Source organism: Phaseolus vulgaris, chromosome 2 (assembly GCF_051622355.1).
Source record: "Phaseolus vulgaris cultivar YP4 chromosome 2, ASM5162235v1, whole genome shotgun sequence".
Taxonomy (NCBI): domain Eukaryota; kingdom Viridiplantae; phylum Streptophyta; class Magnoliopsida; order Fabales; family Fabaceae; genus Phaseolus; species Phaseolus vulgaris.
The window spans coordinates 43,319,752-43,343,365 of NC_143499.1; the positions used below are offsets into that span (position 1 = coordinate 43,319,752).

A 23,614-nucleotide genomic window follows, 5' to 3' on the forward strand; every position below is an offset into this window, starting at 1 on the left:
TAATTGCATATAAAATTTTAAGGCGTCAGAAACTTGTAAAGCATGCAGTATATGAAATATATGTTTGATTAGGAGGATAAAAAATAAAATAAAGATATAAAACCTTTGAAAGACCAAAATTGCATGAAGCCATATAATTTATATGGATTAATAACATATTGTACGCTGAATTTTGTAGAATTGTAGGCAATATACTGTCTAAAACGTAGTATGCATAAATTAATCGTTAAATTTTAAAATAATTCATTATTAAATTATGATGGAACATGATCATAAATATATAATTACGGAAGAAGTTAAAGCCATTTTTTCTCTAAACCAATTCATCCTTCTAATCGCATGGGCACAAACATGTGAGGGTGTATTTTTATTTACAATAAAGGTGTTCTTTAATAATTTGATATTCTTTTTTAATTGGCTTTTATGTTGTTTTCATGAGTTTCTCACATTTTATTGAGTCACAAACTAATTCAATTTGGAATACTTTTATTGTTGCTATCCGAAGCGTTATCACATATTACAAAAATTAAACACAAATCTTCACTACTTTTAATAATTTTTTAAATATAGGACGTAAAAATATGAGTAGCTATCGTATTATCTGATGGGTGTCTACGAAAAAATATCTGTATTTTTTTTATATCCATAGGTATCCATGAATACTCATAAATATTTTTATTTTTAATTTTTAAATAAAGTTATTTAAAAATAGTACAAATAAATTTCATCTTTTTAAAAACATATTTAAATAAGTTGGATCATAAAGTATAAATTTAAAAAATTATTTTTCTCAAAAATAATTTCAATTTCATGTATTACTTTCGTAGATATTCATTTAGTATCTCGTACATATTTTAAGAACAAATATTTACAAGTACAAATATTTCTAGATCAATTACCAATATATTGTGTTAATTAAAATATTTCTTTATAGTAAACCAGAAAATACAAGAAAATAATAATTAATTTTATCTTTGTTAGACTTTGAAAGCAACAAAACACAACAACCCAAAACCCTAAAAATTTGCAAGCAACAAAAACAAAACAACGCAAATTTCGTCTTGTTCCGTGGCGATGAAGCTAAGATAAGGACTTTGAAAGACTGAAAAGTGAATATTAATTATATTTTATTATTTATCTGAAAAATATTATTAGACTTTAATTTGTATGGATTGTTAATGTTAAAGATTTATCATATCACGTTAAAATTAATTTAGAATTGAATAAAATAAAAAATACTTCAGTTACATTTTATTGATGATATTTGAGAAATAAAAAGTAAAAATTTGAGAAAAAAACAAAACAACGCAAATTTCGTCTTGTTCCGTGACGACGAAGCTAAAAGGAACGACTTCACTGGGGATCGAACCCAGAATCTCTGGTTCCGTAGACCAGCGCCTTATCCATTGGGCCATGAAGTCTTTTGTTATTGGCACTTCACATCAGTAAATTGACCTTTGTTCTTTTGAGTTAAGCTGCCATCTTTCTTTGCCACCTTTTGCCGCTGTTTGATCGAACCAACTACCCTGCAACCGCAACCAAGTTTGGTGCACGAAGCCACTAGCACCAATTCTACTATTTATTATCATTATTATTATTATTCTCTGCCGGCGTGATTTTCTTTCTACTTTTATAAAAGTCATATCGTAATAATAATAAGAAGAAGAAAAGTGGAGTTTTTTTGGCGCAGAGAAAAAGGGGGCGAATGAATGAATTAGAAGGCTGAGAATATAGGGATCCAATTCTTGTTCTTTTTTATTTTAATTTTTAGCGGTGGAAATTCTTCGTGGATTGCATCTTAATCCATAAATAGCAATACCATATGGGTAAAAAGCAATCGTTGCGGAGCAAAGCAGCTTACTTCGTTTCTGATCTCACCACTGTTCTTCTCAACCCTATCTCTGACAACAAATCCCCCTCTCTCCCTCTATCTGTAAGTATTCACTCTCTTGTTATTACTTTATTCTTCAATCAATTTGTTCTGTGCAGTCATTTTTAAATATTCACTATCTTATTGTTATTGAATTGAATTGAATTAATCCTTTTGTAGTAATTTTATCTAGACACGTTTTTGTGAAACTCGTATGATCGTTGTGCAGGTAGAAGGAGAAGAAGATGATGATGGGTCAAAGGTTGGTAGTCATGATGTAATAATTGATGGGCCTGATACTTCGTCATTCACTGCGTTTCTGTATTCTCTGTGGTCTTCTTCGGATTCCGGGGATAACATTGGTGAAGCTGATGAGAAGAATGATGATGGGGTGGCAGGTGATGACTCTTCATTACCAGACTCTGCCACCAAGGAAAGTTTTGTTGTGAAGAGAAGTTTGTTTTCCAGGGGCAGGCATTCAATTGGTAGGGCCATTCACCAAGCTTCAAGAATGGGTGGATTTCGCAGCAGGGATAGTAAATACAGTGATGAAGGGCGCGGCGGCGGCGGCGTTGTTGAGATGAAGCGCATTGTGAAGGAGCCTGTGGCTGTGGCTGTGGCTGTGGTTGATCACCATCTGCCTGAACTTTCTGAGCCTTCAATGCTCGTTTCCGATGGTTTGAGGGATGCGGTGTATGCTTCACTTCCGGCGCTTATTCACGGCCGGAAATGGCTGCTGCTGTACAGGTATGCATGTCTAAGGATGATGAATGTGAAGCCATTTGGAACTGTTCTTGTTTATTGTGCTGTTATGAGGATAAATTTGAAACTCTTCTTGTTGATTAATGTTTGTGAAGCACTTGGAAGCATGGTATATCACTCTCAACTCTCTATCGGAGAAGCATGCTTTGGCCTGGAGTGAGTTTGCTGGTAAAGTTTCATTGACCTTGGGAAGATTATCAGTATTATGGATTGTTTATGAATTATCTATGTATGATCTGCATTTGAGATTTTGCCTTTTAAACAAACTTCTGTTTTTCTCCCTTTTGAATGGACCAGTGGAAGTATGCCTGTACTTTTTTCTATGGATAAAAAATTGGAGCACGTTGGATTCGAGATAGATCATGCATTATGGTTACTTTCAATTTACTTAGGTTGGTTCCAATTTAAGAGTCAGAGTACATATTTTACACAAGAACAAGCTGTTTTTTATTCAATTTGGCAGAAGCAGAAAAAATAGCAATTAAATTTGACAACCTTTTTTTTATTATTGAAACTTGCTAAACAAATGGATACTACTAACATATGGTTCTGTGGTACCTAAAAAGAATCCTTTTTTTCCTTTAGAATTTAGCTATATAAATGATAATAAAGTTCCATAGATTGATGGATATTACTTTTCAGCATGACCTGTTTTGTTATAATTAACAATATATTGTGTTGGTTCAAGGTGATTTTGACCTTCTTTTGTAGTTTATATTTGTGATACTGATGATTTTGAATGGATAAATGGCTGATTTTTAAACTGTTCTTTCTGCTAGCCCTGCTTCATTGAAGATTGCAATTTAGTTTGTATATCAAATAAAAATTTGGGGTATTTTAACTAATTCTATTGTAGTAGCATGCTGTAGTTTAACATGACTATGTATTGAAGTCCCTCATTTGTAGGTTTACTAGTTAAAGTTTATGCTATTTAATTATAAACAACACATCTTGGAATTCTGTTCTTCTATCATGGGTTGGCTTTATCTGATTGGCAAAGGTATATATGTATTATTGTGTCCTTTAATCAGCAAGACTAATTTCTATTATCTTCATTCTTGGATGGGTTCTCAATATCAGCTATTTTGTTCCAGGTTGTTGGAGACCGTAAAGGTGCAGTGTTTGGTGGTGTGGTTGAAGCTCCTCTTAGACCATCCAACAAGAGAAAATACCAGGTCCACCACTCACCTCTTATCTCTACTATCTATGTTGTTGGCCATTGGCTGCTTCATTTTGCAACATGTTGATTTTTTTTTATCTTGTTGGCTTGACATTAAATTTTGCACAGGGAACAAACAATTCATTTGTTTTCACTGAGGCCTCTGGTTGTCCTGTTATATATCGCCCAACAGGTATTTTTCACTGAGTTTGAATATGCCATTTTTTTATCCTTTGCCATTATTGCTATACTGTACTATGCTTCAAATCAATCATTGATTTGATCTATTTGTCAATTACTTGTATTGGATGAATGGCTAAATCGATAAATGAACATTTTAATTTTTGCAGTAAAATATGGTTTTGCTCCCTCTAAAATTTCGTCTACTAACTTTTAGTACCTCTGGAAAATTGTCGTGTGTTTTTTGTTCCTACAAAACTAAAAAGTTTTAAATTTGGTGTCGGTTGGCAACTCTGTTAAATGAATGACCAATGTGAGAAATGGAGTCTGGCATGTAAAGTATTTGTTATTCACTTTTAGTGCTTCTGAAATACGGGTAGTTCATTTTTTCTTCCTCAAAATTGAAGGGACTTTCTTTTCATAAAAGAAATAGAATGTATAAAATATGCGTAAACGACATTTATTAAATACCAAAAAACTCTGGAGATTTTCACAATTGAATACGCACACAACCTCAAACTTGTTACCCTCCTCTTGTTTTGTGAAAAAGAAACAAATCACTCAACTGTGGAGATGTCAACTAGTAGTCATCGACAATTCTTCCCATATACAACTGCTCCAAGCAACTACACGCTCTCCTTTAGAATACATAAAAAATTAGGGACGAAAATTTACTAACCCAAATCAAATTTGACACGTTTTAGTTTTACAGGGATGAAAAACAAACATAATATTTTTTAGGTATCAAAAGTGAAATATCGTACTTTTAGAGGGATACAAAAATATTCTATCCTAAGTGTTCTTTTATGTGAATGACTCTGTAACAAAGTTTGACTGAGTTACTAATTAAAGTCAAATTTAACATGTTTTAGTTTTGTAGGGATTGAAAACGCATAAAAAATTGTCAAGAGATTAAAAAGCGATTTGCTAATATTTTAGAAGGAGCAAAACCATATTTACCCTTTTTTTTTCTTTTTATCTCAAAAGCTATGTGGAATGAGAGAATTGAAGTTAATTTTGAGATGAAAAACGATGACAGTTTTCCTACATATGAATTCCCTGTGGGATTTAGTGGTCAACCTTTTAGAAATATACTATTAAGTACATTTTATTCAAAACAAATTATGTTCATTTTTAACTCTATCACCACTTTCCTTTAAATTAAAAAGGCTACATCTCTGGATTAATAGTAAGATCATACAACGTCTTGCTAATGGAAATTTAACTTTTTAATATATAGAATCAATCCATACTGACGAAGTCTTGATTTTACTTTTCATTAGAGCACCAATGTGTAAGGTGTAATCTTAACTCTGTTAGTTCATCTGAATATCTTGTAAAGAATGATGAACTCTGATTTTCAACCTTCAAGCACTTGATCACCCAAAACAAAACAAAAAAAGTTGATATGTTGCTATTGTAATGACCCTTAAAATGGTTATATATATTTGGTTTGAGATTCAGCATCAGTTTGAGGCTTGAGTTTTGAAACATGATGAAGATAAAATTACACGTGTGAGCCCCCTACCCCCTTGATTTGCATGGGTGACTGAAAATGTATATCTGGCCTTTTTTGGAATTCGATATGTTTCGTTTCTTCTTACTAACAACGTTGGATTAACCGCAACATTGCAGGAGTAAACCGCTACTTCACACTTTGTTCCACTGAGTTTCTAGCAATTGGTGGGGGAGGTCATTTTGCGCTTTATTTGGAGGGTGATCTGTAAGAACCTTCTTCATTCATTATGCTATCTTTTATACCCCTCTCCCAAAGCCTACCCTCTACAGTATCATTGGCCTGAATTTTGTTTTATTGTGTTTGTGGGTCACAATTTTTTGACATATCTGCTCTAGATTGAACGGATCAAGTTCGGTTTCGGAAACTTACGGGAATCCATGCCTCGCACATTCTCAAGAGTTTGAAGTGAAGGAAGTAGAGGTGCGCATAAAGCTTCTCAACCTACACAAACCCCTCACTCACATGATTGTTCTAGCTGATTAGTTGCCCACCAAATCCAAATCTATTAATTTTAGAGATATTTACTCCTAACAAAAGCTCTTTCTTTCTTCCATGCAGTTGTGGGGCTTCGTATTTCCTTCAAAGTATCAGGAAATAGTGGAATTAACCAGAACAGAGACACCGGGGATCTGTCGCAGCTAAATATATCTGGATAAGTGTCAATGCCTTCGTGCCTGCATTTTATGGAATGGTGATGCTGACTCATAAACATGACAATAGTAAGGGATGCAAAGTTGATTGACAGACAATATAATATGATGAAGAAATTCCATGTGTCCACTCTTGTTACCACCATGTAACATGCTTGTAAATATTTCCAATGCTGTACATACAGGTTCATACCCATTACAAAATGGCCGATTATGTGGGCAATAAAATTTGGAGCAAATTTATGCGTTTTCATACTTAGTTAATGCAGATGAAGGAAACCGAAGCCTATAAAAAAATAAAATAAAAAGGTAAAAACTGATCAAACTAAAGGACACCGTACATATTTTTAAGATTCTTTCAAATATTCAAGGATAACTTCTATAATTTTTAAAGGCTCGATTATTAAAAAAAAGTCTTCCGTTTTAACAAAAATAATATTTTATTAAAATTTGATTCCTTTTATCAAAATCATCACTATTACTGATTGTTTAAAATCAGTGTAACACTACATTTTACAATAAATCTTTTTTTGTGTTTTATAAAGCAAATATTAAATGAAAATTAAATGCATGTTTGACTTTGAAACAAAATATATTTATTTATGTAGAGCACAAACACAATTTCCTAGATCATCTAATCAATTGTAGAACTATGAAAAAACACAAATTGAGAATGAAAACCCTAAACTTTGATAACTTATGAGATTTATAAGTCAGAGTATGAGATTTATAAGTCATAGTTTTTTTTTTCTGATTCCTCACATTAAAACTCTCAACTATTACATTAAAAACAATGGGTGAGTTCAAGTTTCTAAGAACAAGATAAAAAAATAAATATCTTACAACCTTTCACTAAAGACGTTTCTCATACAAACCAAACATGTATATAGTGGTACAGACTATCAGTTCTTTAACAAATGTTGATATTCATAAGACGGTCTAGCACATTTAGACCGTTGGGATTTTGGATTCAAAATGAGCGCAAATCGCTTCGCTATATGCTTTTTTCAATCCTGGAATTGACAACGATGAATGTGTAATTTGTATTTTCATTCAAATCAATTTGTTGTGGTTTTTAACCAAATATTTTATGCATATAAAATTTGATATTAATGTAATTATTTCATAAACAAAATCATTATAGTGAAAATCGACACTCTGCACAAGATGCAAAAGCTAATTGAATCGAGTGATTCAAATTTGTTGTTATGTGCATAACAATGTCACTCTAGGTGCTACAACATCATCATTATCCATTAATGTCGTTCATACGAATCATCATTAGTTAACATCGTTCATGGAAATTTAACATAAAAATTATATTGTATATTTTTTTAACAAACATCATGATAAAATTGATTTATTTAAAAACCAGTAGACTATATTGACCCTTAGTGCATGAACCAAATAAATAATTATGCTTATATTTTATCAGAACCAATCTTCACAATTCATATTTAGTAGAGTGAGATATATATTCTCTATCAATAAAAATAATATTTTAATTTTCGATAAATATAAGTTTCTCAAAATTAAAAAAGTATTATTATTTCATAAAAATTAACGTAAGCAACTCCTGGAAATACTAAGAGTATTTGGAAGACCAAAATCAAGTTGAGTAAATAAGGCATAAATGTAGATGTGGAGTGATTATGATGTTGGTAGTATAGTGTCTTTTATGTCTGTTCTTTCAGGCAGACACAGAGTTGTATACAACATCACATATGGTCATGTTCCTTCTTCTTGAACAGCATGAGTCATTGCCCCCACCACCAAAAAAAGAAGAAAACATTTCAGAAACCATTCAATTCAAGGCACACATGATGATGCAATTGCACAAATGTAGCAGCATAACGAATTGGTATGGCAGATTAGTGGATACACGCACTTTTGGTAAGTATATGGATACATCATCAAATGCATGCGCAATAACCACTTCCAATTACACACGCACTTCATGTGGCTCACAAAAAAAGTCAATAACTATCACTTTTTCCTTTACACAATTCCACTTTCTATTATAAAATATTTTCAAAAAATATAACAAAAAATTAATGATCAATATGTTAATTTATCATTTAATGATGCGTTTTTACATTTGTAATAAGAAATAACGAGTTAAATACAGATAGATAAAACTTATAAATTATAGTTCTACTTTTATTAAATTACATATAATCTGATTGAATAACACTTTATTGTAAAAAAAAATTCTATTTAGGGTTCACAACTTATTTTCTCATTGTTCTATGTAATAAGAATAATTAATATCTAAGCGTTTTCAAACTTTCAGAGTTTTTACTTTTACCACTGTTTTTCTTTTTCGAGGGTTTATTAAAGCCAAAAGTAAAAGCACTGGAAATATGCGAAAGTTCGTACCATTTCTGAACAGTGATAGTCACGCAACGATGTCGTTTTGTAGCAGACGTGGGTAGGGTGGTGGTTTACGGCGTTACGTGGAGTCTGTGATAGGTATGTGTATCTATATCATATCGATACTCAGTCACCGACAAATCAAATCGGAGAATTGAAATCGGCAGAGGAATCAGAATCAAAGCCCCGAATGGCGCCACCGCCACCACCCAAGTCAAGAGGTGCCACTCAGGGAATCAACAATGCTGCCAGGATTCAGTTCTTTTCCATTCTCCTCGCTCTCCAATACGGAGCTCAACCTTTGATCTCCAAACGCTTCGTCAGGTTTTCCTTTTCACACCTTTTTTCATCTTCACCGTTTCAATTCTATACTATCCTCTTTTCTTCTTGATTGCGCAACCGTTTTCATCTCCTTTGAAGTAAAATAAAAGTCCTGGAACTAGAATATAGTCGCCAATTTTTCGATTAAGCGTAGAAAATAATCGCTACTTTAATTATCGTTGCCGGAGTTAATAATCTTTTCCGTTTGATCTATGCTGTGGTTGTTGCAGTAAGATTGGTTAGTATTTAGTAGTAGAGCTTGGTGGATTAGGATCACAGGATTGACTTAATTGAACAAACCTGAATCAAAGTTGGCAATGGTGGGAGTTTGGAGGGTATGCAATTCCACTGGAAAGATTAAGAGTCTTTAGAGAGTGGAAGTCTAGTTGATCAAGTATAATGTATGGAAAAAAATAAATGGATCATTTGAGAAATCAGCACATGAATATATCCTTTCCTTTTTTGTATTGATGCTTGGGCATATGGAATTTGAAGGCCTACTTAGTTTGGTGCATGGCTTTATCAGGAAGTAGGGATTATAGTGAACCATTTAGATTTGGCTGCATTTTTTCGCCTTGTTTTGTCATACATTTATTTTATATAACTGAAGACGGACATTCTCAGAAAGTGGGAATTCAGGTAAACATGAGTTTAAGTGAGCAGTCTACTTCCACTACTGTGCCCTTGTCAGATTTGGCTCTTATAAAGTGTCTAGTTTGCACTTTAGAGGATAGAGTGCAGCTATAAGTGTTAATTGACAAATCAGTGACTGATATTGTGATAAAAATAAATAGTCATTTATAAAATTATGAAGTTGTTAAAATTCTTAACTGCTGATTTCCTAATTGACGGTTATAATAACACTTATCCTCTAAAGTGCATTTTCCTCTCTTTGGAGGAGTTAAATACATCCTTGTTTATTATTTTAGTGTCTGATAGTGTTACAACTATTTGTCGGTTGTCCATGCAGTTATTCTTGCTCTAAATTGCATAAAATGTTACATGATGTTTTAAGCATATCCCACCTATTTTTTTCATATGCATGTAGTCTAGAAAATATAAGAACAAATTTGGGCTGTTTTTCCATCTATTTTTTTAAAATTTGTATTTACATATTTTTCCTTGTGCATGATTACAAATTTGGGCTCTTATAAAGTGTCTAGTTTGCACTTTAGAGGATAGAGTGCAGCTATAAGTGTTAATTGACAAATCAGTGACTGATATTGTGATAAAAATAAATAGTCATTTATAAAATTATGAAGTTGTTAAAATTCTTAACTGCTGATTTCCTAATTGACGGTTATAATAACACTTATCCTCTAAAGTGCATTTTCCTCTCTTTGGAGGAGTTAAATACATCCTTGTTTATTATTTTAGTGTCTGATAGTGTTACAACTATTTGTCGGTTGTCCATGCAGTTATTCTTGCTCTAAATTGCATAAAATGTTACATGATGTTTTAAGCATATCCCACCTATTTTTTTCATATGCATGTAGTCTAGAAAATATAAGAACAAATTTGGGCTGTTTTTCCATCTATTTTTTTAAAATTTGTATTTACATATTTTTCCTTGTGCATGATTACTGTGCCAGCAAATGTGCCTTCAGTTTTCCTTAGTAGATACAAGGATGCAATAAATTCTGGAAAAAACAAGGGATACGACACACTTTGGATATAACATGCAAAATTGACGATTAACTCAAACATCAACTATAACACGATTACTTGAACACAAAATGTAAGCATTTATGCATAGTTATTCCTAGTGAAAATCCTATAGTCTAAATTAAAGAGGCACAAATGTTTCAAAACTCACCATTAGTCACTATCCACTGTCTTGTATCCTATTCTTATTATAGTGTTGCTAATTAGGGCCCCTCAGAGCATTGCTTAAGAAATTAAGAGGACAAAGTTTTTATTGGAAATCATTTGGGAACACATTAAAAAATCACAGGAAAGTGCATTTCTCCGCATCCCAATAAACAATTTCCCCTTTTAATTCTTTAATCAATGGGAAACTGGTTAACATTTGCCTTCTATCCCAATTCCATTCCATCCATACTGGCACAAAAAATGAAAAAAAATGCATATTTAGGCTGGCATATCTGATTGTCTATCCCGCACGGATATGATGTTTTAACACCACTATAGTCTGGTAATCATCATGACATATTAATTGTGATTACTGGATTTTAAATTCTAACATCTTTTAAGTCATTCATTTCCTTGGGCATTAAACCATTAATTGTGAATGACCACGTGAAGCATGTCTTGTAACCTATTTTCCTCTTCCTGCAGACAAGAGGTTATTGTGACTTCATCTGTTTTGGTATGTGAGCTAGCAAAGGTAAATCTTGAACTGTTCTATTCTATGTACTTTTGGCATTGATTATTATAAAACCTGTACTATAACCTACTTTTATTGACAGTCATCTATCTCTGTAATCTTCCTTTTAGGTTTTATGTGCAGTGTTTATCATGGCAAAAGATGGTACTCTAAGAAAAGTGTATAAAGAATGGACTTTGGTTGGTGCACTGACTGCATCAGGACTTCCTGCAGCTATATATGCATTGCAAAACAGTTTGCTGCAAATTTCTTACAAGAATCTTGATTCACTCACATTCTCAATGCTGAATCAGACAAAAATATTTTTCACTGCATTCTTTACATATTTCATATTGAGGTATGTTCCTACATTACACTTGTTAATATTTCTGCTATTTTTGGTAAGACCTATGTGTTCGCATGTGTGAAAGAGGACAAGCTAAATTGTTATCTACATTTGTTAAGTAAATGGTTTCACTCAATAGCTGTCGTGTCTGTATAACAAACTTAAATTAAAAGTAATTTATTCTAAGGAGCAGGAATTCTCCCGGTTTCTTGTGGTTTTGGCTGGTCAAGGTATACTTTTGGTGTTGTTTAGGTTGTTTTCTTTGAACCTACTATATTCTTGCAGTCTGTGGGTTCGGTTCCATAGATACTTGGTGTTTTCTGGAACCTTCGACTAAATTTTGGATATGTTGATTTCTTCTGTTGGGGTGCTTCTGCAACACTTTCAGTGGGTGATTATAGGGATACTCTTTTGAGAAGCATTTCTTCTCTTCTTCTCTAACTAGATGGAAGGATTTCTGCATTTCTTCATTTCTTTGCTCTGTTGGGATGGTTCAACATTCTTTTATTTTGGTGGGTTTCTTTTCCTTCTTCGTGATAACTTCTGTTTAAATGGGTTGTCTTTATTTGTTATTCTTCTGTCTATAAGGTTATTGTTCTTATTGTTGCTGGGCTACAAGTACTGATAGTACTTGACCAAATTATTAGCATAAATAGGATTGAATGAATACTAGGTTAGGGTTTTTTAAGAGATTTCATCCGTAGTTGTGTTCTCATTAATTCTAGGCCATCAGTATCTCTTTTCCTTCTTTAACCTTGGACCTATAATGCTAACATTGTACACTACATGGCATCTGATCATGCTTCCTACAGGCAAAAACAATCCATTGAGCAAATTGGGGCCTTGTTTTTGTTAATAGTTGCGGCAGTTCTTTTAAGTGTTGGCGAAGGCTCTAGCAAAGGTTCCTCTAGTGTTAATGCTGATCAAATTTTATTCTATGGAATTATTCCTGTATTAGTTGCTTCAGTGCTCTCCGGACTGGCTTCTTCCTTGTGTCAGTGGGCCTCTCAGGTTACCACAACTTCCAATTTTCTATTCAAATTTTAGTTGCTTGCTTGATAATGTTATTATTTATGTATTGTTTCCTTCTATCACAGGTTAAGAAACACTCATCATACTTGATGACTATAGAAATGTCTATTGTTGGGAGTCTATGTTTGCTAGCCAGTACTTTTAAATCACCAGATGGGGAAGCTATGAGACAGCATGGATTTTTCTATGGTTGGACTCCTCTTACTTTGGTAATGTTCTTACCACTGTTTGACTTCTGTAATTTTAATTCTTAGAACTGTTAGACTGTTGTCAGGCTTATGATTGAAGAGAAGAACATAGATAAAGAAACTGAAAGGTTCAAATTTTGGCATTCTGCCCTCTGTCCCATGCACACGAATATACATGTAAATTGGGTCTAATACTTTTCTATATCAGGATTTGGTAACAATTTTAATTTTTGTTGGGGAGACGAGGGCGTTTGATTAATTCCCTTAAATTCTTGTTGATGACAAATCTGTGATTAACTGCATTACTGAATAGTGAGTATGATAACTACTTGGAAATTCCTATTATGGACTTTTTAGTGCCTGATTCTATTTTTATCCATAGTTAGCGTGTCTTTAATAGATATTGATATACATCAACTTTAAAACATTACATATATTTTTTTGTTCATTTCAGATTCCAGTAATGTTCAATGCCTTTGGTGGAATTCTTGTTGGTTTAGTTACAAGCCATGCTGGTGGTGTTCGAAAGGTAAGTTTAACTATGTAAATTGTTACTGAATTACTTTTGGTATGCACTATCCTCAGATGACGAGTAAAACGGTGATCAGATGTTAATCAGCCCTTATTCTTAGTTTGCAATGTGGTTAACTGGAGGAAACAGATTGCATGAATTTGTTTTGTCGGGGCTTTAATCTAAATTCTAAAATGCATTATTAATTTTGATTAAGAGAAATTATTTTTGCACCATATTGATGGAGCATTCATGGCAGTAACTGATTACTAATTTGCTAGTGGACAACAAAAAATTATTGAGGAACTTAGCAGTTTCTGGGCATGATGACAATTCCATGACTTCTGAAATCATTTCACAGGAAATATAGGGGAGAAAACTCTCCGCATTTTTCTGTTTTGTACGAATGTACTTACAGTGGCATTTATTCAACGTGGTTGCAGGGTTTTGTCATTGTTTCGGCTTTACTCATTACAGCACTGCTACAGTTTATTTTCGATGGAAAGCCACCTTCGCTGTATTGCCTTGTGGCTCTTCCTCTAGTGGTCACTAGCATTTCAATATACCAGAAATACCCCAATCAGGTTAAAAAGAAGGAGTCATAGAATCTGGCCATTATAGCATGGGGATTTATTCATTAGTTCCCCACTAAAACTATTTTGTTTTTTTTTATCCTGAATATAGCAGCATATTGTAAATGATAGAACATAGAAGGCAAAGCATTCTTTTCGATGTCTTCTCAGTCTCAATAGAATTATGGTGTTATACAGAGTTTGTTCTTCTTCTTTAAATGATCATTTATTTGTCTCCTCCTTATTGTTTGGATAACAGGAATTCGATTTGAAATTTATATCGTAGGAGAGATTCCCTGTATCACCAGTGAAATTCACGCAGACAAACGTTTGTTGTCGTTTAATCCTTTATCTCTGATGAATTTAACTTTAGGATTTTTTTTTATCAATTCCTACTCTTGAATAACATGGTTTCGTCCAGTAGAAAAAATAACATTTTGTTGGATGGACAAATACACGGGACTGCATCGTGCATGAACCCATTATTGATTATATGTATGTTGGGCACTTACTTTCCACACCCTAATAAGTTCTTTCTTCAGAATGTGTTTTTACATTCTGGATTCCTAATCCGAAAGTTACTGATTCTGAAATATAATTTTGCATTCTGGATTCATGGATCAGGAGGTAAAAAAGTGAAAAAAATATGTTAATATTGAGATTGGATTGAGGTGAGGATTTATGGGGGAGGGGAGGGAGTGAATGAATTTGTTAGGAAGTGTGAAGATGTGTGAGATTATTTGGATAGAGGAATATGATAGAGGGAAATTCTAAGGATGATTTATTGAAATTTTTGAATGAAGTGATAGTTAAGAGAGAATTTAAAAAATATTTTAAAAATGTAGAATGTAAGTTTACAAATTTATCTTAGTTATTAAAAAATATTTGAATAATGAGTTATGGTATATATATATATATTTTTTTTTTTATTTTTTTTATTTTTTTTTGTATAAGTTTGAGTTAATTTTTTTTAATATATAATATTCATAATTACTCTTATTCTGTAATAAAAATAAAAAATATAATAAAAAAATTATGTTAAATTAAAATAAATTTATTAAATATATTAAAGTTTATGAAAATAATATTTATTATTATACACATTTATTATTTTATATATCTATATATATTTTGTTGATATTATCATTTTATTTTATTATTTATATATATTTATAAAAATAAAAAACAGTAAACACATAAAATGAAAAACTAAACAATAAACACATAATAAAAAAATATAAAAACAATAAACACATAATAATAATAAAAATAAAAATGTAAATAAATTTATAAAAATAAAAAAATGTAAATGTATTTATAACAATTGAAAATAATAAATATATAAAAATATAAACAAAACAGTAAACACTAAAAAAAATATAAATACAATTATTAAAATTAAAAAAAAATAAACACATAATAATAAAAAAGATAAAAAATTAAACACATAATATAAAATATATATATATATAGAGAGAGATAGATAGATAGATAGAATCCACTAGTTAAAATAATAATACAAAGGCTTAAATACTTTTTTTTTAGCTAAAATACATTTGTATTTTGTTTTGTTCTTAAAAAAAATTGTATATTTTTGTCTCTATATTTATTTAGCCCTTCTTATTTTGTTTGTCCTTCTAAAATGTCTTTTTTGTTTTGTTTTAATCTCTATAATATTTTTTTTCATTCCGAATTAATTTCTTTGAGAAATATATGATACAACTAAAAGTGAATGATCAATATAATAGTAGCTATTTTTTATATTGGTCCCTTCCCATCCAATTTTTTTGTTAGGATCATTTGTGTGAATTTGAAACAAATCTGATGCAGAACCAACTAAATACGGAACAGGAAAACATACATCTTTTAACTTATCCTCTTTTATTAAATGAATTTTCTTGAAAATCATATGCAAAATTTTATATCTCAAGTCTTACTTAATAACTCTCTTTTATGACTTTTTTTAAAAAATATTTATTAAAAAATAAAAAATAACGTAATATTCAAAATACTGAAATAAAATCAAATCTTAATTTAAGAATAAAATTGGAAAAAATTGAGAGCCGGATAATTAACATGGATATATTAGGTTAATAAACCAGGTTTCTTTTGTTATCAAGTTTAGATTAAACTGGTTTGAGTTTACAAAACATCGCAAACCAGGTTTGGGTTTAAGGAAGAGATGGCGCACATCGCATACCTTCCCATGACGCCACTCATTCCCAATACTTCTTCAAATGAACTCAAAGAAATCGCATTTAAGACCTTACCTTCGGCTTCCAAGGTCCAAATCAAGTGCTTCCTAGAAGCCTTCTATGGTTTCAAGGTCCAAAAGGTGCGAACTCTTAACATGAAGGGCAAGAAGAAGCGTTACGCAGATTCCCTGGTCGCAAAACCTGATTACAAGAAGGCCTATGTCACCCTCAAGAATCCACTTTCCTTCTCCCAGAACCCTTACCCATTTGCTTCCACCCACCAAAACAACAAGAATGAGAAGATGTTAACCACACACCGCTAGGTCTGTACTCTTGGGTGTTTCAATTCACTCTTTTTGGTTCCATTTGGGCATAAAGAAACATAGAATGGTAAGTACATTAGTTTGTTGGATTTTAGTGATTAACGAGGATTATGCTGTGTATGGTTTTAAGAAGTGGTCCACATCTGCATTTTGGACGCAATGTCGAGTTTTGGGATTTGTGGCTCACATTTATCTGTGACTTTCTGTATGGTATTTGTTTCAAAATCTAAGAGGTTTCTTGAGTCACTTCCCATTCATTCTGAAATGGTTTTTTTTTTTTTTTTTTTATGTTTAGGAAAGTCTATTCTGAAATGAATGGGGTGATCCCCCCAAAAAAAATTAAGCACAGAAAGTTAAATCCTTTTCTGAAATATCAAATAGTATACCGAATTCATGAGGGTGCTTTATAAATGTGAGCAAATGGGTAAGGGTTCTGGGAAGCACACACTAATAAAATAGAATCATGCTTAGAATGAGAAAGAAACAATTCCACTATTTAGACATGCTAATGCTCATATAGGCCATAGGGATGGTATTTTAGCTGAAACGATTGTTGACACAAATTTATCTCTGTAATTCGGCACCATTATGTGCTTGTTCTAGGAAGTGAGATCCATTGCTCTTCGTTTATGAACTTGTTGGTTGTCATACGTCGTATCAAGAGTGAACCCTTGTGCATCCGAATTTGGTGCCTTTAAGCCTTGAAATTCTACTATTCCTGCTCCAATTATGTCAGCTGTATTTTTTTTCAGTACAATTCAACATTGATGTTTGAAATGATAAATTAATCTTTAAGTTTATACAGATGATAATTTGAATTAATGTAATTAATTTTACCAACGACCCGGAATTTGAGTTTGGAACTTTGAACACCATGTGCAGTTTGTTGTTTACCTCGAACATCAACAATCTTGTTGTTACGAACATTGAACCGTATGACCATGATTCGAAAAATTTTTATTTATGAAATCATTGAGCACTCAGTTGTTATAAGGGACTTATTAATCACTAAACCAGTATAAGCAAACATCCTCCTAATTTACAAATGTTGTTTCCACTCAAGTTACATATTTTTTTTATATGCTAGATCATTGTGTTTTCCCTTGAACGTCTTTTATGGTTCTTTGCTAAACTTAAAAGGTTGATGTTCTGTCAACGGTATGTTGTTATGGTCCATGTGCTTGTATCAGTATTATAGCCATTTTTTTGTTTTGTTCTGAGATGTGTAAATTTGTGTATTAATTGCTGCATTTGGGAGTCTTAGTCTGTCAATGGAAGCTAAAGCCTATGACTAACAATATATTCAGATAGAAAATTTAGGCCATGTGCTTCATATAAAGAATGGCTAACTAGGTTTTTACTACAGTACTTTTTATGTTGAAACTTGAAACAGGTAACACTTCTTTAAGACATGGAGAGCCTTCTTCTAGGATTTAGTATACGTAGAATGTTGTTCGGTGACTTGGGTATGTCCTGTCTGTCTCCAATTTCAACTCCTGCTGGTTTTGTATGTAAGGAGTTCTTAATCTTCCGCCAATGTAAAGTCCAGCCTGTTGAATTCTTTGGCTTGCTGCTTAACTTTTCATACTCCTGTTGCAATTCAAAATAGTCATTTTGAAGATCTACCATTTTGGACTTTACATTCTCAAGTTCTGCTTTGAGTGCCTTAATGTCCATAGTTGCAGATGTCTGGTTTCCTTCTTGTTCGGATTGGATTCCACTTTGTGCTGGCTCCTTCTCTTGCATTGCGGTCCTCATTTTTACTTGCTCTGAAAATAGAACCTGCATGACATCCCTCTTGTTCTATCAGCTCTAGAAAATCATTCTTTGTATAGTTAACTGTTGTCAACTATTTAGCACATGATTTCAGGGAGGGATTTTTGCTATTTTGTTTTTAATTTTCTGAGGAGGATTTGTATTATCCTGCCTCTGTATGATCCCTCTTTCCTTCTAATGAAGTTATTTTTTTCATTTAAAAATTGCCATTCTCTTATATATTCCGTTAGTGTTTGGGGTTTTCCATTGAAAGTAAAAGTAAAAGGTCTATGTCTATCAAGTCACAATTACTAATGAACAATACAATCTATCCTAAATTAGTTCTACTGTTTAATTGGTTCCCGTGTTTGTTGAACAGATGCTGCTAAATCTGAATTCTGAGTTGTGCTATTATTTTTTGCTTTTTTTTATTGGTGGAATCTGAAATTCTGAAATAGTTGGTCATTTGTTAATTTATCATGTATGAAGCTGAAATAGTTTGATCCCAGAGATTGCAAACTTTACCTGGACAACAGTTCTTAGGGGCAATCTCTCATTTTGTGCAGCATGAAGGCATGCATCAAGTGAGAGTTTTTCACAGTTCATGATTTTGCATAGTCTTTTACGATCATGCTCGCTTAGTGCAGGATGGGTCTGGAGGAATGTCAAATATCAGAATGTCAAAACTTTGTTTTTATAAAAGCCTTTAGTTAAAACTGGAAGCAGAATTACAAAATTTAAGAATTAAAATGATGACCTTGAGGTAGGTGTCAATGGCTCTATACAGACCGTCATCATATGATCGAGAACTTTCAGGTAGCAATTCAGCGAAAACTTGGAATTTAGTAATCGAAAGATTAGGATCTCTTGCAATCTCAGCTAGGTAATTATCCAAGAGCCTACTAACATTGAATTTCCTAGTCTTCTGTTGCTGTTGCATCTGCTGTTGTTCATGCATCAAGAAGTATTCAACAATTCGTTGAACAACATCTATGTCTAGCATGGTGCATTCTTCAGATGAACTAGTCATGCTGTAATGAGGAGGAAAAAATAATAGAAAAAGACAACATATATATTAGTTTCATTTGTCATTTTCATAATTCTTGGGTTCTATCTTTTCATTTCTGGTTTAGAGAGTAGCGGAATCAAATTTGACCTTTGGCATAATTATGCCAATTCCAATTGTGTGAAGAAAAAAAAGGAGAAATTGTAGCATACTCACATGACTGTTTTCCCTTGATCTCCATTTTGATATCTTGGAATCAGAAGATGACTCACCTCAGCATCTTCCAACACCATACTCACTCTCTTTTCAAGTTCTGTTGTGAGAGCTGGTGATACAGAATACATCATGGCCATCTTTAGCATCTGCAACATGAACTTACATGAGACCGCATCTGGCTGATGAGGAATAATGCTTATCAGGGTTTCAATAATTGTCTTTTGGTCCTTGCTGTGCCCACTGCTCTCTTTCTTCTTCCCACTAAAAATACTGAACTCTAAGTTATACTTTTCATGCCCATATCCTCTTAGCCCTTCTATCTCCACATCCATTCCTGGCAGCCATTTCTTGGCATATTCCATGATACACTTACCGATGATCTCTGGTCTGGTTCCTTTTGCCCTTATTGCTGAGATGATCCGCATAAAATGATCAATGCGGAAGGTGGCCACATCATTGAACCACCAGCTTTCTTGATTTGGTGCGGCATCCTCACCTGTGTCATCTTTAGAAGCCTTCCACGCAACGGAGTCGCAGCATCTTCTTACAATTTGGAGGTTTTCAGCCCATGGAGATAGGTTTTCACAAGATTTCAGAACAGTGATAGTGTCTTTCCATGAAGAAAGCACAACAAAGGTGAGGAAGGCTTCAGTCTTGGAAATGAGATTTCCATCTTCTAGTTCTTCAGTCATCTCTAGGAACTCTGATGCACATCTTAGTGCAGCTATGTTATCTGGGCTGAAGTCTACAGGGAGGCCATAACAGAACTTTAGAACTGTTTCAAATGTTTCAGACCCACCTGGGAAGTTTTCTAGCTTCAGTGCATTGCCAGAATTTGAGATGAAAGGCTGAATCTCCAATCGTCCTATGTAACCGCACTTCGATATCAATGGGTACTGTTGTTACAGAAAACGTTACCAAAGTACGTAATCATGTCACAGCAAAGTGGCTATCATACATAATGATTAAGATATATGTTGTTTGTCTGTCTATTACAGCAAAAATGTAACTTTATTTCCATTATATCTTGTTTTCAGGATTTTTTGTTATTTCGTTATTTTCTTCATGAGATCTTAAAATCAAGAAATACAATAAAAATTGTGTAACATTTATTTTATAACTATCCAAAACAAATACATTGAAAACGTTAAAAAAACAAGAAACTTGATCCGTCTCTAATATCTTGTCTTTCTTCTATCTGGAAGAACTTTTTTTTACCCTATCCAAAACAAAAGATAAAAAGAGAGCAATAGCTTACTGCACCCAATTTCAATGGAAAAGACAAAAATGTTCTTAATGTATTATCTTTTGTATTGCAGATTTTCTTATCGGAATGTAATGTGCTTTTGATTTTTTTTTCCGGAATTTTATATTTGGAGAAAAAAACTCTTCCAAATCTTTATTTTTGGAATTTTAAAAATATGTCGGGTGTAGGAAGAATTTGTCTTAAAAAAAGACGTGCACATATAAAATACACACCAGAAAGAAAAGGAATGCGTAACTTTTATGCTAGTATAATTAGGGTTGTTAAAATATATTCAAAATTGATCAAACAGATAGCGAATTGACTTGCTATTTTTTTTAAAAATCTTGTAAAAAATTTAATTGAAATTATCATATTAATTTAATTTACAAAAAAAAACAAATTATTCTCAAATAAAATTGTTTGAAATAAATTGGAATATAACTCATTAAATTGGAAAATGTATTTTAAAACAATATCTTCTTTACTCTATAAGGAGAATGGATTTTTTTTAATAATTTTATTATAATCATGTATAAAAGCATTTGTATATATATATATACCTTGTGAACGTTATAAGTGGTTTCTTGAACTTGAACTGAAAAGTCTGTTGGGATTTGAGGAGCAATGAACCTGCACAAGACAAGATCAGAAAAGAAACAAAAAAGAAAAGAAGCACATAAGTGGTAGAAGCTAGTAAACACCAGAAAGTGAAGATATACAAATTTAAATTCAGTAAAACATGTAGATACTGCTACTGTCTAATCTATAAAAGATGTTATTGCAGGTGTACCATGAGTGCTCTCCTTTGAAGCTATCAGCTATTGCTGTGAGTTTATTGGGAATGACAATGGTTTTGTCAGAAACCTTAGGACTTCCATCATTGTGACTTCTGGAGTCTTCTACTTGAAGGGACTTCATGGTGATAGTTTAGCTAATTGCAGAATAGTTGAGAAAGAGAGGCCATTTTGATGAGCAAGTGAAGCAAGAGAGAACCTTGAGGTTGTCCTTATTAATGCTGGAAGTTCATTTTGTGGTCAGTGTAGGGCTGCAGTTAAGACGGTTGGTGACTTGTTTCTTTCCTTCCATGTTATCAACTTCAATAACATTCTGTTGTTGTGTAGAAATAATAACCGTTCAATGTTGGAGGCCAAATATGCATATACATGCTTTTGTTTAAGGTTTTAATTTTCTCTTACATATATATTACAAAAAAATATTATTTAATTCCTCTAGTTTTATATCAATTCCATTCATTATAAAGTATAATAATATAATTTAGAATTAAATAGCTAGATATAAAACATCTGTCCCAAATATTTTTCACAATTATGATCACCTTGTATTTTTATCCACCTCAAAGAAGAGTTTTATGCTCAAATAATAATTTAAAATAGTTTTATATTGTTGGAAGAACAAAAATAATTGGATAGATCTCTCTCTTCTTTCTTCCACATCAGCCCCCAATCATTGTTGCCTTTTTATTTTTTGCTTTGATTAGGTCAAAATAACTGTAAAATCAATCTTTGATTAGGTCAAAATAACTGTAAAATCAATCTTTGATTAGGTCAAAATAATTGTAAAATCAATCTTTGATTATTATGGAAGGATTTGGGCCATTTACTATCCCCCTTTTCAACATTCCACATGGCGACTTACAGCTATTGTACGGCTATTTGCCATTTATTTCTACTCAACTTTTGGTTTAGAAAGAAAAAATAAAACCACAAGCCATTTTTTTTCCTTCAGATGAGATATTTTAAAAAAAATAAAGAGGCTACAAATTTTAATCTACTTTCAAATTTAGATTTTCTGTCTACAAAATTTCCAAAAAATATTTATAGATTTATATTTTCATAAAAACATATATACATTCATTCAGTTTGAAGAAAATGTGTTATATAAATTTATTATAATTAATGAGTAAGATGAGATTTATTGTATTATTATATATCATAAGTAAGCATGTTAATGAAGCATTGCCATTTCGTTTATTGAATGTTGCCAGAAGGTTAAAGGGAAATGGGGGATCCAAAAAGTGACCATAGAATGGGAGTTTAAGATTGTCTTGATTCAAGGTTGTTTTAGAATATTATGTTATTAATGATGATTATGATGAAATGGTTTGACAAGTTCTTTATATCAATTTTATTAAAATCAGATTGGACCAACCTATCCAATTTGGTTTATTTGAAAACTGTATAATTGAGCTCATTCTGTAAGTCAAAAGTCAGTCTTTTTAATTTATTTGGAATGAAATAATTATAAATATCTTTCTAAATATTATTTACACTAGTGCGTTTTTATGCTAGACTGATGTGTTATTCAACAAAAAATAATAAATCAAAACTAATGTTTACAACTTTTTCTACTTGAATCAATACTTTAAAAATCGCGTAAACCTTCCAAATCTAATTTAAATTAAGAAAAGAAGAGAAAAATGATAGCATACAAAACTAATAACATATAAAAAAAAATTGAAAATATTAATTACATGTATACTATATTGAACTATACATACATCAATTACACTTTAAAGTGTAATTGAAATATATTTTATGAGATAATTATTTCTCTTCGTAATTTAAATAAATAAGGGAACGTAGAGAATAACGCAACTTTAAAGTTATTTATTCTTATTTTTTGAGAGGCGAAAAAAATTACATAAGAAACATTAATTTTAATATTTCTAAAATTAATTTTAATTAATATTGATATCTCTTCTATACAAACCAATATACTACCTAAATCCAGAACATAATTAAGAATAAGTGTGTTTTTAACCTAATTTATAATCTAACTATTTGTGAGATTTTATATAGTATATATGGAGTGAGTCTTAACCTTGTGTCTCCCGTTATGATTCTCTATTTACTAACTGGTTAATGCTAATTAATTCAAATTCTCTATGTTATTTTTTTACATTATTTATTTACATCGGTCTCCTACCTAATTGACCAAAAATCGACCCAAGTCTCATAACTCAACAATATCTCTCAATTTTTTTTTAAATATATTAATTTAATCATAAAGATAATTCTCTTAATTTTTAATTAACGATAGTTAC

The 23,614-nt window shown here is 31.9% G+C and overlaps 3 protein-coding genes and 1 non-coding gene across 5 annotated transcripts; 2 read left to right on the plus strand and 2 right to left on the minus strand.

Annotated features, from left to right (window-relative positions):
* Positions 1-1,253: 1,253 nt before the first annotated feature.
* LOC137812321 (oxidation resistance protein 1) lies at positions 1,254-6,395 on the plus strand. Its single transcript, XM_068614254.2, has 8 exons — positions 1,254-1,933; positions 2,100-2,617; positions 2,728-2,800; positions 3,727-3,807; positions 3,921-3,984; positions 5,607-5,694; positions 5,826-5,910; positions 6,049-6,395. The coding sequence occupies exons 1-8, from the start codon at positions 1,823-1,825 to the stop codon at positions 6,130-6,132; spliced, it is 1,104 nt and encodes a 367-aa protein (XP_068470355.1). The 5' UTR covers positions 1,254-1,822; the 3' UTR covers positions 6,133-6,395.
* TRNAR-ACG (transfer RNA arginine (anticodon ACG)) lies at positions 1,349-1,421 on the minus strand. Its single transcript has one exon. It is a non-coding gene; the product is annotated as a tRNA-Arg (tRNA).
* A 1,989-nt stretch (positions 6,396-8,384) lies between the features above and the next one.
* On the plus strand, positions 8,385-14,046 carry LOC137812322 (Nucleotide-sugar transporter family protein). Its single transcript, XM_068614255.2, has 7 exons — positions 8,385-8,837; positions 11,133-11,181; positions 11,292-11,518; positions 12,319-12,517; positions 12,604-12,747; positions 13,181-13,255; positions 13,681-14,046. The coding sequence occupies exons 1-7, from the start codon at positions 8,704-8,706 to the stop codon at positions 13,840-13,842; spliced, it is 990 nt and encodes a 329-aa protein (XP_068470356.1). The 5' UTR covers positions 8,385-8,703; the 3' UTR covers positions 13,843-14,046.
* A 3,553-nt stretch (positions 14,047-17,599) lies between these two features.
* Positions 17,600-21,612, minus strand: DOT3 (Phototropic-responsive NPH3 family protein). 2 transcript variants are annotated; one of them, XM_068614257.2, is made up of 6 exons: positions 21,341-21,594; positions 21,111-21,180; positions 19,305-20,200; positions 18,840-19,113; positions 18,608-18,736; positions 17,600-18,109 (listed from the first exon to the last, which is right to left on the minus strand). In XM_068614257.2, exons 1-6 carry the CDS (start codon positions 21,466-21,468, stop codon positions 17,732-17,734), a joined length of 1,875 nt encoding a protein of 624 aa, XP_068470358.1. In that variant the 5' UTR covers positions 21,469-21,594; the 3' UTR covers positions 17,600-17,731. The 2 variants fall into 2 exon arrangements, with proteins under 2 accessions (XP_068470358.1, XP_068470359.1); XM_068614258.1 differs by lacking the exon at positions 21,111-21,180 and having other exon boundaries at positions 21,341-21,612.
* Between the last annotated feature and the right edge of the window lie 2,002 nt (positions 21,613-23,614).